The sequence below is a fragment of the Choloepus didactylus genome, chromosome 7 (assembly GCF_015220235.1).
Source record: "Choloepus didactylus isolate mChoDid1 chromosome 7, mChoDid1.pri, whole genome shotgun sequence".
Classification (NCBI taxonomy): domain Eukaryota; kingdom Metazoa; phylum Chordata; class Mammalia; order Pilosa; family Megalonychidae; genus Choloepus; species Choloepus didactylus.
Genome location: NC_051313.1, coordinates 118,138,711 through 118,152,733, shown reverse-complemented (window position 1 = coordinate 118,152,733; position 14,023 = coordinate 118,138,711). Strand labels below are relative to the sequence as shown.

General features: G+C 59.0%; 1 protein-coding gene across 2 annotated transcripts in view; it reads left to right on the top strand.

The window, feature by feature from the left end:
• Nucleotides 1-13,627, top strand: part of ITPR3 (inositol 1,4,5-trisphosphate receptor type 3) — a 76,963-nt gene extending 63,336 nt beyond the window's left edge. The window contains exons 36-58 of one of the 2 annotated variants that reach the window (XM_037842438.1): nucleotides 169-317; nucleotides 574-682; nucleotides 848-938; nucleotides 1,053-1,222; nucleotides 2,259-2,433; nucleotides 2,730-2,914; nucleotides 3,054-3,254; nucleotides 3,392-3,502; nucleotides 4,015-4,110; nucleotides 4,214-4,315; nucleotides 4,401-4,487; nucleotides 5,059-5,169; nucleotides 5,264-5,456; nucleotides 5,700-5,825; nucleotides 6,340-6,512; nucleotides 7,119-7,283; nucleotides 8,014-8,206; nucleotides 8,696-8,800; nucleotides 8,890-9,017; nucleotides 9,862-10,027; nucleotides 10,624-10,784; nucleotides 11,954-12,115; nucleotides 12,736-13,627. In XM_037842438.1, coding sequence (XP_037698366.1) covers nucleotides 169-317; nucleotides 574-682; nucleotides 848-938; nucleotides 1,053-1,222; nucleotides 2,259-2,433; nucleotides 2,730-2,914; nucleotides 3,054-3,254; nucleotides 3,392-3,502; nucleotides 4,015-4,110; nucleotides 4,214-4,315; nucleotides 4,401-4,487; nucleotides 5,059-5,169; nucleotides 5,264-5,456; nucleotides 5,700-5,825; nucleotides 6,340-6,512; nucleotides 7,119-7,283; nucleotides 8,014-8,206; nucleotides 8,696-8,800; nucleotides 8,890-9,017; nucleotides 9,862-10,027; nucleotides 10,624-10,784; nucleotides 11,954-12,115; nucleotides 12,736-12,804 — 3,228 coding nt within the window. In that variant the 3' untranslated portion in view covers nucleotides 12,805-13,627. Of the gene's footprint in view, nucleotides 1-168; nucleotides 318-573; nucleotides 683-847; nucleotides 939-1,052; nucleotides 1,223-2,258; nucleotides 2,434-2,729; nucleotides 2,915-3,053; nucleotides 3,255-3,391; nucleotides 3,503-4,014; nucleotides 4,111-4,213; nucleotides 4,316-4,400; nucleotides 4,488-5,058; nucleotides 5,170-5,263; nucleotides 5,457-5,699; nucleotides 5,826-6,339; nucleotides 6,513-7,118; nucleotides 7,284-8,013; nucleotides 8,207-8,695; nucleotides 8,801-8,889; nucleotides 9,018-9,861; nucleotides 10,028-10,623; nucleotides 10,785-11,953; nucleotides 12,116-12,735 lie in introns of those variants that run through there. The other variant, XR_005217804.1, reaches the window with a different exon arrangement.
• The last annotated feature ends 396 nt before the right edge of the window (nucleotides 13,628-14,023 follow it).

Below are 14,023 nucleotides of genomic sequence, written 5' to 3'. Positions count from 1 at the left end.
GACAGCATGCCAGGCCCCCTGCCCCCAGCCCCCAGCCTCAGCTCTGCCCCCTCCCCAGACAAGGCTCTAGGCGCTCCATGGGGCTGTTGGGTGCTTGGAGGGAAAACAGCAGCCAAGTCTGGGTGGCCTGCCCCTCACCCCATGGTGACCCTGCCCTGCCCACCCCAGGACATCATCACGGCCCTGGAGGAGCGGCTGCAGCCCCTGGTGCAGGCTGAGCTGTCGGTGCTGGTGGACGTCCTGCACTGGCCCGAGCTGCTCTTCCTGGAGGGCAGTGAGGCCTACCAGCGCTGCGAGAGCGGGGGCTTCCTGTCCAAGTGAGTGCGGTGTCCACCTGGCGTGGGCGGCCATGGGACCAGACGGGCACGGGGGTGGTGTGGGGGGCAAGGCGGGACGTAGGAGTGGGAATGAGGAAGGGTCAGGTAGGGGAGATGGGCCCATAGCTCAGCTGGCCCGGGGATGTTTCTGCCCCGGGAAGGATGACAGCAAGGGCTGGGGGGAGGGGAGAGAAGCGGCTGGAGGGGGCAGCATGGGGCTGCCCTGAGTGTGGCCCCACTTCCCTGCCCGACCCAGGCTGATCCAGCACACCAAGGACCTCATGGAGTCAGAGGAGAAGCTGTGCATCAAGGTGCTGCGGACCCTGCAGCAAATGCTGCTCAAGAAGACCAAGTCCGGGGACCGGGTGAGTGCCCAGGCGGGCAAGCAGTGGGAGGGCTGGAGCGGCAGGGTCCGGGGGTGCAGGACGGGACTGACGGGACAGGTGTTCAGTGTTGGAATGTGTCCGTGCAGCCGACCAATGGCTGCTGCCTCACGTCCACCGCGGGGCCTCACTCCCATCCTCCCCCAGGGCAACCAGCTGCGCAAGATGCTGCTACAAAACTACCTCCAGAACCGCAAGTCCGGCTCGCGGGGGGACCTCCCAGACCCCACGGGTGCCGGTCAGTGCTGCCCTCCCCCTGCCAAGCCTCTGGGTGGCCTCTTTGCCCAGGCGCTGCACCCTTCCCAGCCCCCCACCCCCACCCCACCCCCATAAGCAAGCGCTTCCTTTCCAGGCCCGGACCAGGACTGGTCAGCAATCACGGCTACCCAGTGCCGGCTGGACAAGGAGGGGGCCACCAAGCTGGTGTGTGATCTCATCACCAGCACCAAGAACGAGAAGATCTTCCAGGAGAGCATCGGCCTGGCCATCCGCCTCCTGGATGGTGGCAACACCGAGATCCAGGTGGGTGCCAGGGCAGGGCGGGTGGGGGGCTGAGTGCTGGTGGCTGGCACACATCCTGGCTACCCATTGATGCCCCACGTTGTGCAGCCCCCTCACCGTCTCCACCCTTCTCCTCAGCCTGTCTCAGGCCTCCTTCCTTCCTCTTCCACATCCTCCTCGGCCTTTGGTGCCCAACTCAAGGCCTTCCCCTTCCTGTGAGCCCTCTCTGATTGCTTTATCTCATTCATTCATTCATTCATTCAGTAAATCCACACTGCATGCTGTCTATGTGCCTGGCACTGTTCTAGGCACTGGGGATTCTGCAGTGAACAAAAGACAAAGATCTGTGTCCCCTTGGTACTTATATCTCAGTGGGGGTGACAGTCATTAAATATAATCCATATATAATATAGGGAGCATGTCAAGTATGACCAGACATGACTTATGGCATGCTGGAGGCAGGACTACTTTAAATGATCAGGGGAACCCCTGAGAAGGGATCTTTTGAATGAAGACCTGGAGAAAGTGAGCTGTGTGGACACGTCGGGAAGAGTGTCCACGGCAGAGGAGGCAGCCAGTGCAGAGGCCAGGAAGGGGGAGGTGGTGGGAGTGGGGTGAATAAGGGGCCGTGGTAGGACATGGGGTCAGGGAGGGAGCAGGCTGCTCTGGGGCCGGGTGGGTGCTGTGAGGCTGTGGCTTTCCTGGGGGTGAGATGGGAGCCCCTGCAGGTGTTTGAGCAGAGGAGGGATGTGATGTGGGCTTTCAGAGGGGTCCCCATTGCTGCCTAACCCCCTGCAGGGGCTGGCTAGGCCAGTGCAATCCTCCAGCATCACGGCGACAGCCCTTCCTACTCCCTCTCGACCCACCCCTCCACCTCCACGTCATGCACAGGGGTGCCTCTAACCCTCCCGGCCTCAGTCTGGTTTGGGTGTGTCTGGGACAGTCTTGTCCCTGTCCTTGTCCCTGCAGCACAGGGTGGAGCCCTCCAAGGCCTCACCTACAGCTGCTGAGAGCCAGGCCTAGCGCTAAAGGCTGTCCCCCCACCATCCACCCCCAGAAATCCTTCTATAATCTGATGACCAGCGACAAGAAGTCAGAACGCTTCTTCAAGGTGCTGCACGACCGCATGAAGCGGGCCCAGCAGGAGACCAAGTCTACAGTGACTGTCAACATGAGTGACCTGGGCAACCAGCCCCGGGAGGACCGCGAGCCGGCAGACCCCTCCACCAAAGGTCAGGGCAGGGGTGATGGGTGGGGGTCAGAGGGTGCAGTGTGAGGGTAGGTCATGGAGCAGGGCTGAGGCCTTGGGCACAGGGTGAGATGGGAGCTACTACAGGCGTTTGAGTGGAGGAGGGATGCAATGTAGGTGTCGGAGGAATCCCTGTAGCTGCTGCGTGGGGAGCAGATGTGGGGACCGGGGCAGACATGGGGTCTGGTTAGGAAGCTGGTGCCGGGGCTCAGGGTGGGAACGGGCGGTGAGTGTCTGGTTGCCCCCAGCAGCCCCAGCCTCACCCGGCCTTGCCCACAGATCGCATGGCCTCCTTTTCGATGCCTGGCTCTTCGTCCCGCTATTCTCAGGGCCCCAGCCTGCGGCGGGGGCACGAGGTGGGTGAGCGTGGGCAGAGCAACGAGATGGGCACATCCGTGCTCATCATGCAGCCCATCCTGCGCTTCCTGCAGCTGCTCTGCGAGAACCACAACCGGGACCTGCAGGTGGGTGCCTCGCCCACGCCCTCCCCTTCCCACCGGCGGACAGCAGGCAGACTCCCCCACCCCTGCCTCCAACCAGCCCCCGCAGGATCATGGTCCCCCGGTGGCCCTTCCCCGTGCCCACCCGCCCTGTGCTCCACAGAACTTCCTGCGCTGCCAGAACAACAAGACCAACTACAACTTGGTGTGTGAGACGCTGCAGTTCCTGGACATCATGTGCGGCAGCACCACGGGGGGCCTGGGGTTGCTGGGGCTCTACATCAACGAGGACAACGTGGGCCTCGTCACCCAGACCCTGGAGACCCTCACCGAGTACTGCCAGGGCCCCTGCCACGAGAACCAGGTGAGCTGCTGCAGGGGTGGTGGGCGGCAGCGGGACAGCAGGGTGGAGGGGTGGGTGGAGGGGTGGGTGGATGGAGCTGGCTGGGGCTGAGGGGGGCAGAGCCTGAGGCCCCACGTCCCACCCCCATCTCCTGCCAGACCTGCATCGTGACGCACGAGTCCAATGGCATAGACATCATCACTGCACTGATTCTCAATGATATTAGTCCCCTGTGCAAGTACCGCATGGACCTGGTTCTGCAACTCAAGGTGGGGCCCGGTGGGCAGGTCCTGCGGGTGGACACGTGTTGTGTACATGATGGGTATGCATATATGCATGGGATGTGTGTGTCAAGCGTGCATTCAGGTATGTGAAGTATGAGGTCAGTGTTGTGTGAGCGCGTACAAGTTGTATAGAATTGATGGGTGTGCGGATGTGGGCATCATGTGTGTGCATGTACCCATGTGATGTGTGCAGGCTGCATGTGTGTAACATGCATATTTACATGTACACGTGAATAAGTGAACATGCTGGATGTACACTTACTCTAGTGGGCGTGTTCTGGGGTTATCTGAGGGCCTCTGAGCTATGTTTCTGTCGTCTGAGTTGTGGGCTGTGTGTGCCACCGGGGTGGGTGGGAGACAGGTACAGGGCTGGATGTGCAGTCCACTTCTCAACTAACCCTTGGGGTGGGAGCCACCTTGGGGGCCAGGAGGGGCTGTTAGGGGAGTCTGAGGAGGGGGTTGTGGGACCTCAGACTGTGGCCTCTCCTGCACCCCAGGACAATGCCTCCAAGCTGCTCCTAGCCCTGATGGAGAGCCGGCATGACAGTGAGAACGCTGAGCGCATCCTCATCAGCCTGCGGCCCCAGGAGCTGGTGAGGGCTAGCGGGTGGGACTGCACGGGGTGGCACCGGGCAGGGATTAGGGCCCTGGCCCTCTCCTATCCCAGGGAGGTTTGAGCAGGCGCTGCCTCTCCAGGTGGACGTTATCAAGAAGGCCTACCTGCAGGAGGAGGAGTGTGAGAACTCGGAGGTGAGCCCACGCGAAGTGGGCCACAACATCTACATCCTGGCGCTGCAGGTACCAGCCCCCCGTGGCCCCCCAGACCCAGGTTGTGCGCCCCCAGCAACCCTCCTCGGTAACTCTGCGCCGTCCTCTCGCTCAGCTCTCCAGGCACAACAAACAGCTACAGCATCTGCTGAAGCCGGTGAAGCGCATCCAAGAGGAAGAGGCCGAGGGTATCTCTTCCATGGTGGGTGCCCCGGGGCAAGGCAGGGATGGGGGTGGGGCTTAGGTCTAGGGGCCAGGGGTGGGGGGCTGGGGGGTGATGGGGGTGGGAATTGAGGGCGGGGCTGAGAGCTCAGGGCTCAGGAGAATCTGTAATGAGGCTGGGGCGGCGCTAGGAGCAGGGAGGAGCTGCGGTCCGGGGGCGTGGCCTGGAAGTGAGTGAGGCTGGGGGCGTGGCTGGGCTAGAATTTAGGGGCGGGGCTCAGGAAACCCGGACTTGGTAATGGGAGTCGTCCTGGGACGGGTCTGGAAGTAGGGCTGACTTACCCGGGCAGGGCTGAGTAGGGGGCGGACTGCACTGTGGCAAGCTCCGGATGGGGCGCTCCCCCTCCCCTCCCTTTGGCACCAGACCCTAGGGACTGGGGTCCTGGCTGGACTGTACTTGGCCTAGGCTGGCTGGGGACCCTGGGGGGTAGTTCAGAGCTGGGCTCAGGGTGGACTCAGGCCTGGCAGGGCCGGTCCTGAGTGGGGGTCGGAAGCTAGGCCGGGCTGTTGGGGGGCTGTGGGCCTGACCCCGGTGCCCCCCCCACCTCCAGCTCAGCCTCAACAACAAGCAGCTGTCTCAGATGCTCAAGTCGTCCGTGCCAGCGCAGGAGGAGGAGGAGGACCCCCTGGCCTACTACGAGAATCACACCTCCCAGATCGAGGTGGGGCCTGGGGGCTGTGGGGGCGGTGGGCGCGGGCAGAGCCCGGCGGTGGGGGGGCAGTGGCACCGGCTGATGTGCACCTGTGTGTGCCCAGATCGTACGGCAGGACCGCAGCATGGAGCAGATTGTCTTCCCCGTGCCCGGCATCTGTCAGTTCCTGACGGAAGAGACCAAGCACCGGCTCTTCACCACCACGGAGCAGGACGAGCAGGGCAGCAAAGTGAGCGACTTCTTCGACCAGTCCTCCTTCCTGCACAACGAGATGGAGTGGCAGCGGAAGCTCCGCAGTGAGGACCTGGTGGGGCGGGAGGGCCGGGCAGGGCCTGCAGGATTACTCCCTGATGCCCCCTGGTGCCTCTCTCACCTGCTGGTGGGTGCCTGCGAGCCCACCCTCCTGGCCCTATGCCCATTACCACCCCCAAGGAGAGGCTCTTCCATGATATTTTCCTCCAGAGGTAGGGCCCCAGGTGGGGTGGCAGAGGGTGGGCATCAGGCCCCCCTTACACCAGCTCACCCCCTCACCCCCCAAGGCATGCCGCTGATCTACTGGTTCTCCCGCCGCATGACCCTGTGGGGCAGCATCTCCTTCAACCTAGCAGTTTTTATCAACATCATTATTGCCTTCTTCTACCCTTACGTGGAGGGTGCGTCCACAGGTGAGGACATGGGCTGGCAGGCAGGGGCCTGGCCTGGAGCCCACCGCACTCTCTCCCCCTGGGATGGCAGAGCCTTGGGGACAGCTGGGCTCTCAGGGGGCCAGATACAGAGTGGGGAGAAGGACCCCACACTGCCCTCTGGGAGGGTCTTATAGAGGAGACACAGGTGTTGCCCAATGGGACAGATGGGGTCCTTGACTTCTGGTCAAGACTGGGGAGTCCTCACACATGCATGCAACACACACACACACACACACACACACACACAGGGGTCCATAAGCCAGAAACAAGATGTGGATGATGTGAACAGACATTTCAGTAGCTGCAGCTGGATAAGGCCTTCCCAGTTAGGCCTGGAGGTACAGGTGTGATGGGGGAGGCTAAAACCAGTCAACCATGACTTAATAGGGAAGGACCCCAGAAAGGGGTGGCTTCTTGGGGTGTCTGAGGCTCGCAGTGGGGCTGAGGTGGGCTTGAGTGAGCCCCACTCACCCCCTGCCCCCCTGGTCCCCAGGAGTGTTGGGCTCCCCGCTCATCTCGCTGCTGTTCTGGATCCTCATCTGCTTCTCCATCGCGGCCCTGTTCACCAAGCGCTACAGCGTCCGCCCCCTCATCGTGGCGCTCATCCTGCGTTCCATCTTCTACCTGGGCATTGGGCCCACGCTCAACATCCTCGGCACCCTCAATGTGAGTGCCAGAGGGGAGCCCCTGTCCCCAAACCACCCCCTTGCTCATAATGCAGTTGGACCTGAAGCTGGCCTGCCGCGGCCCAGCAACCACTGCTCTGCCCTCCACCCCCTCTGCATCAGGATCCCAAGTTCAGTATCAAGCAGTAGTTGGGACCATGCTGAGCCTCCTCCCCGACCCTTGGCAGCTCCCCAGCTGTGTACACTGTGTACACAGGAGTCACTTTGGAGCACCAGCTTCAGGGCTGCTGTGTACACTCGTGCAGGTTGTGCACTGCTCAAGAGCACTATTTGCATTGTAGACATCAAAGATTTGTATATTATGACAGTTTCCTCACAGAAATAAAGTGCCTTGAGCAAGGGGTGCCCTTCCTAACTTACCCAAAGGCACCATAAAGGCCAGGGCTGTCCTTTAGATCCTCAGCATCCTTTGCCTGTACTTTCATTTTTTTCTGGAGTTGGGGGACCCAGCAGGCTTCTCTATTCTGGGTCCCAGCAGCCCACATGTATTTCTGGAAGCATTTTCATTTATCCCGTCCCTGCTAGGCTATGCTGGACTGGCTCAGTTTCACTCTGCCAATCCCCTATTCCCTGCCTTTGCCCCCAGCTGACCAACAAGATTGTGTTCGTGGTGAGCTTCGTGGGCAACCGTGGCACCTTCATCCGTGGCTACAAGGCCATGGTCATGGATGTGGAATTCCTCTACCACGTGGGCTACATCCTCACCAGTGTCCTGGGCCTCTTCGCCCATGAGCTCTTCTACAGCATTCTGGTGAGGCCTGCTGGGTGGGGAGGGCTGGGCAGGGCGGCATGGGTGGCTGGAGCTGCTGGGGAGTTGCTGGCAGTTCCCCAACACCAGCCTATCTGTCGAGTCCTCTTGCTGCTGGGCTGCAAGGACTGAATTTTCAGTCTTCCATCTTCCACCTGACCTAGCCTGGCCATCAGGGCCCTGACAGCCACTCAGTCCTCCATCACACTCTTCCCTTCAGCACAGCAGTGGTTCAAGCCTGGACTCTGGAGCCAGACTCCCTGGGTTTGAATCCTGGCTTGGCCACTACTAGCTGTGGAACTTTAGGCAAATTTCTTAACTGTTCTGTGCCTTCTTTTCCCTTTCTCTAAAATGGGAATAATACCAGCACCTAGCCAGAATAACTGTGAAGATTAAAGGAGCTAATGCACAAAAAGCAGTTAGAACATTTCCTGACGTTTAGTAAGCACACTACAAAGGTTGGCCCTCCTTTGCCCTCTGTGGCTGATATTTGCCCTCCTGTTCCATCTCTTACACACTCCCCTAAGCCGGTTCCTTTTGGTGGCCTTGGAACTCCGTGTTCCTCTGGGAAGCCTCTGCTGACAGGCCCCCCCACCCCAGCTTGGTTATGCCTGCCCAGGTGCAGACCCCATTGGAGGAACCTGGGGCAAACCACTGGGATTCCGGGCAGCCCTGAACAGGTCCAGAGAGATTGGCCCACCCAGCCCCTCAAGGCCCCATCCCTGCCCTGCAGCTTTTTGACCTCATCTACCGGGAGGAGACACTGTTCAATGTCATCAAAAGTGTGACCCGTAACGGCCGCTCCATCCTGCTGACCGCCCTGCTGGCCCTCATCCTGGTCTACCTCTTCTCCATTGTCGGCTTCCTCTTCCTGAAAGACGACTTCATCCTTGAGGTTGACCGGCTGTCTGGCAACCACTCCAAAGGTCTTAGAGGTTTTGTGTCCTGGGTTGGGTGTGTGGGGGTCAGAGGGGATCTGGCTGGCACAAGTGACTGGTGTCAGGACCAGGACCTGGTAGAGCTTGTCCCACTAGGCTTCTGCCTCAGTTTCTCCTCTTGGGTTGTAGGGGGAGGGAGGAGGGCTGGTCCACACCAATCTGCCTCCCTCCTTCCTGGGACAGACTGAGAGGGTGGGAGAGTCTTGGGTCTCCAGCTCCTTAAGGAACCAGTTGCTTAAGAGCTGGAGCTCCTTGCAAACCTTTTCGTTTGTGTGGAACTCAGTATTTGCAGGGGCTGCCTGCCTGCCATGCTCGGGGATATGGAGACCCTCTCTGCCCACAGCATGCTGCCCAGTGGGGACAAGTGCATGGAGACCCTTCACTTGTAGCCAGACCGGGGAGTGGGCCTGGGCTGGGCCCAGGAGTATGACAGGTGGTCCCTTGGACCCCCTTGTGACCATGTGCTTGTCCCTCCAGCCAACCCCCTGGGGATGTCACATGGTGCTGCCACATTCATGGGCACATGCAACGGGGACAAGATGGAATGTGTCTCAGGGATCGCAGTGCCTGAGGTCCTGGAAGGTGAGGGCAGCGGGTCTGTGGGGGTCCAGGTGGGGTGGGGACAGAGGCAGCCTGCCCAGCAGGGGTCTGAGCACACACTCTGCTCACAGAGGACGAGGAGCTGGACAGCACGGAGCGGGCCTGTGACACTCTGCTGATGTGCATCGTCACTGTCATGAACCATGGGCTGCGCAACGGTGGCGGCGTGGGTGACATTCTCCGCAAGCCCTCCAAAGACGTAAGCACCTCTGCCCCCCACCCCATCCTGTTGGCTCCCAAATCCGTGTGCCCCCATGCACAGTGGATCAGCAACCAGAGAGAGTCCTGCCCTCGGGTCGCAGACGATCAGGGCAGCTTGTCCTCCTCTCAGGTCTTCAGTGTAACTAAACCACTGGAAGGGCCCTCCATATCTCTCCCACCCCCTTTTCCCACAGTCTGCTCAGGCGTCCCCACCAGCACACTGCAGACCTATGAGGAAAGACCTTTGCAACCAAACTTTGCCCCAGGGCTGGGGAAGGTGTGAGTCAGCCAGCAGGACGGCTCTGCTCAGCGCCTTGGCCTCCTCTGAGAGGCGTCCACTAGCCCCAGCCCAAAGCAGCAGAGGGCAGGGTGGGGAAGCTGAGTCAGTCAGCTTCAGAAGGAGGCCTTGTGACTTGGCTCTGTGGCCCGATTCCCAGAACATCGGGCCACCCTGTTGCATGGGAGTGAGAAGCCGCCTCCCTGGCCAGACAGAGAGGTTTTCTACAGTGTGTGAGGCCAGGTGTGTTGAGGGCAGGGCAGAGGTCACATCTGACTCCTCCCCTCACCTAGACCTGTTAGTCTTAAGCACCCCATGCCAAACTCCCACCACAGGGCTTCATTCTGAGCCTGCTGTTTCCTAATCCAAACTCGGGGCTGCTGGGTGCAACTCTCTCTCCATGGAGTCAGGCTGGGTGCACCCTGCTGTCGTTACGGCCCCTCGTTGCCTTTGGCTGGGGACTGGGCCCTGTCACCACAGCCCTGACCTGCTGCCAGAGTCCTCCTCAGTCCTGCCGGGTGAACCTTGGGACAGCGGGTCCAGCCTCCCTGCCTCGCCCCTGCAGGAGTCTCTCTTCCCGGCCCGTGTGGTCTACGACCTCCTGTTCTTCTTCATCGTCATCATCATTGTGCTGAACCTGATCTTTGGAGTGATCATCGACACCTTCGCTGACCTGCGCAGTGAGAAGCAGAAGAAGGAGGAGATTCTCAAGACTACGTGCTTCATCTGTGGTGAGGCGTGGGTCCTGCTCGGTGGTCAGCCTGGGCAACCCGGGGGCTGGGGTGCCCTCCAAGGCCGGCAGTAGCTTTGGCCTGGCCCGTCCCTGGGCTGTGCAACTCTGGGGAACCCTGCCTGGGGGTTGACAGCTTCATGCCTCTGTTGGCTTATCCCAGGACTGGGGAGAACATGACCCTGCCTGGATTTGGAATAATAGAAGGGTGTTGGAAAGGGCCTCAGAGATCCTTCCTTTAACCCTCTTGGTTTATAGATGAAGCCCAGTCAGGGGCCTTGACCTTCTGATCTCAGTCCAGTGCTTTTCCCAGCCCTGTCCCCAGCCACCTCAGATGAAGGACAAATGCCTTATCCAGCTACTCCTGCTCTCCCAGGCTTTGGGGAGTTCTGCCACTTGCTCCCAGAGCCTCAGCTGCATCTGTGGCAGGATAGCTTCTCCACGGCTAAGTGGCTGGGGCTTTAAATTAGAAGTTACCTAAATAGCCCCGAGTGGGCCACTGAGATGTCCTTCAGGCCCTTTTGTAGGAGAACAGATGCCCCACCTCATCGGGAGGCAGCCCCCCGGTGGCCTCACCCTCAGCCTCTGCATCTTCAGGTCTGGAGAGGGACAAGTTTGATAACAAGACAGTGTCATTTGAGGAACACATCAAGTTTGAACACAACATGTGGAACTACCTGTACTTCATCGTGCTGGTCCGCGTGAAAAACAAGACAGACTACACAGGCCCCGAGAGCTACGTGGCCCAGATGATCAAGGTGCGAGCGGTGACTGTGTGGGGTCTGAGGGCCTTGCTCAGGGGATTAAAGCCCTGTAGATTCCTGGGCCCTGGAGAGGATAGGCCATGTCTGTCTGCACTGACCTGGAAGGCTGAGGGGTGGGGCGTGGACAGCTGCAGACATGTGTTGAAAGCAGCTGGATCCAGCCCTCGCACTCTGGGAGCTCTGCCAGCTGCCCACTGCCACTGAGGGGCTCCTCACTCTTTTGCGTGGGCCCTGGTGTCAGGAAAAAGCCCATGGCAAACCCTCAGCCCGAAAGGACGTGTGGTGTTGCTGGGCCTCTGGGTGACCCTGCATGTGGCCGCTGCAATGGGGATCATGCCGAGGGAACCTTTTCTAGCTCAGGAGGAGGGAGGACAGCTTCCCCAGAAGTCTGGATGGCGCCAGGCCAAGAAGGAGCCTGGAAAAACTTTATCAGGCTTAAGAGGAATTCGGTAAATCTGTTCAATTTCTATAGTAATGAAGGGAGTGAAGGCAGAGAATAATAATTTTAAAAGGGAGTTCTATTTGTCTTTTAAGTCTGCTTTGAACTGATCTTGGAGTACAGGTGCATCTGTAGGTGTGAGAATTCACAGCTTGCTACAAGGAGCCAGAAAACTGCTTGGTGCTCTCCGTTCCTGCTCCCCCTGTATCCTGGGAAATGGTGGCTCTGCCTTTCAGACACTTGTCAAATGCCAGCCTTCCTAGCAGAGCCTTCCCTCTCTCTCAATTTGCCATGTGTCTGATTCGTACCTTCCTGAGGCGTGGGGTGTGTGTGTCGGGGGCAGGGTGTAGGAGGAGGAGGGAAGGAGGAAGGGAGGAGTCTCAGGGGCTGGGTTCCGAGGCTTTGCCTTCTGCCTCCCATGGGGTGTTTTGAAAGTAAACAGATGGTGCTGATACCAGCCTCAAATTCAGCCGACCAGGCGTCTTGATGTCTTGATGGAAGTCAGCCTGTCACAGCACTGTTGCCCTTAACCACAGAGGGCTTGGTGCCAGCTCACCCTCACCCCAGAGGGACCCGGATCAACTCAGGTTTTCCCATGACACATCCCTGGCGAGTAACTCAGTCAAGGGTGTGGCAGAAGCCTCCCCTCACATGGCTGTTTTTCTAAATGAGGCCTTCCTAGCCTGGGACTGCATCTGCTCACCCCCTTGGTGATCTTTTTCAGAACAAGAACCTGGACTGGTTCCCCCGGATGCGGGCCATGTCCCTAGTGAGCAACGAGGGGGAGGGGGAGCAGAATGAGATCCGGATTCTTCAGGAAAAGCTCAACTCCACCATGAAGCTGGTGTCGCACCTCACCACCCAGCTCAACGAGCTGAAGGAGCAGGTGTGCACCCTACCCCCAGCCTGGGCCCATTCTCGGGGTCCCAGGCCCAGCCTGCCACAGGGGTGAGGAGGAAGATGGTGCTGCTGCCTTTGTGTTCCCCAGCCTGACCCCTGCCCATCTTTCCTGTCGGCCTCCATTCTTGGGCCTGGGATGTGAAGGCAGGTTCCAGACAGACACTCCCCCATGGAAAGCTAGACGGGCTGGCAACCCCTGCCCCGTGACCCTAAAAGGTGGCTGGACGAAACTGTGGTAGTTATTTGGGCCCCCCTTGCTTGGCCCATGGGGGAATGGAAGTTTAGGGTAGCCTTCCACTTGTCTAGATCCCCTCTTGCCCATAGCCTCCTTCCTGCCTGGCAGTGACTAAATGAAGACGAAGCAGCCCCTCTTTTAGGCGGGGTGGTTTCCCAGCTGCACCAAATCAGGGGTTTGTGACAAGCTAATAGAGGACCTGGGTTTGGTGAATGACATCCTCGCAGCACCCTGCAGGCCTTGGCCTGCTGCCAGTGCTGAACGGCAGCTGGGTCTGTGGGGGAGAGGCGGGCCCCAGCCCTTCTGCAGCGCCCATGGAAAGAGGGGCGACGGGGGCCTGACCAGACCTGCTGGCATCTGTTTAACCCTAGATGACAGAGCAGCGGAAACGCAGGCAGCGCCTGGGCTTTGTGGATGTCCAGAACTGCATGAGCCGCTGAGGAGAGCCCTTGGAGGGTCCAACGGGGGATGCTCATCACTGCAGGCTGTGACTAGGAACAGCACTGCCCCTTTTTGGTTTGGGTGGCCCAGCCCACCCAGCGGCCTCTCTAGGCTAGGTGCTCACCCAGCCTCGGATCCCACTTTGCCAGGTTCCGCCAAATCAACCGAGGCTTTGACCAGTGTTGGGGGGATGGGGGGGCTCAGAGCAGATAGTCCTGCCCAGAGCCCTTGTACAGACTCAGAAGTTCACTGGGACTCTGTTTACCTTAATGCCTTAGAGGAATGTAAGTCCTGGAGACCACTGTCCCCTAAAGCAATAATTGACATTCCTTTCTATTCCTCCTTGTGGGTGATTAGGAGTGGGGGTCACCTTTCTTATCTCTAAGCACTACATTTGGTTGCTACCTGCCTCTGGAGGAGGTGGCAGCAATACTGTTACTAGTGATTTTAGGGCGACCTCTTATTTAACTTATTCCAAGGCTGCCATTCTCAGCCCTGCCCACCCACCTGCATATTCTCCCTCCTGTGCCTCAGAATTGCTGTAGACCTCACTGTCCCTGTCTAGGCCGCCTCCTTCTGGCCTGGCCGCATGTAGATGGAAGACCCCAGGATGGGGAGCACTGCTCCTGGGACCTGGCTGTCTCTGGGCTGCCTGGGGGAGGGCCACACAGCCAGTTGAGAGGGCTGGGGTGTGTTAGAGTGGCTGGATTTTGATTGCTTGTTTTTTCTCCTTTTGGTGTAATGTTTTACAAATCTTTTGGCCTGAAAAACTAATATGTTAATTGCCTTAAATAAATTAATAGAAATCTAGTCCATTAAAAAGGGATGATGTCTCCTGTACTCCCGCAGGGGCTGTGGGGATTAATGTGGCACAATGGCAGAGGATAGATGTGGGCCCCACTGGCCCAGGCCTCTCTGTGGGCTCTGGAGAGATGCTCTGAGTGACATCCTGTCCTGCAGGGATTCCTAACCATGCGCCCTGGTTAGAACTGTATTCCAGTATAAATGATTTCCACTGTAATCCTATGTTTAATTTCATGCATTTATAAATATACTGAGGCGTGTAGGACACAAACAAGGTTAAGAACTCACTTCCTCCCACTTGTTACCACTAAGGGGTGCTGTTGGCCCCTGCCCTGTCCCTTCTCTCAGCTGTTCTTGACAGAAGAAAGCTCAAATAGGGCATGTGAACCTTTACCGGTGAGAGCTAATAAGGTG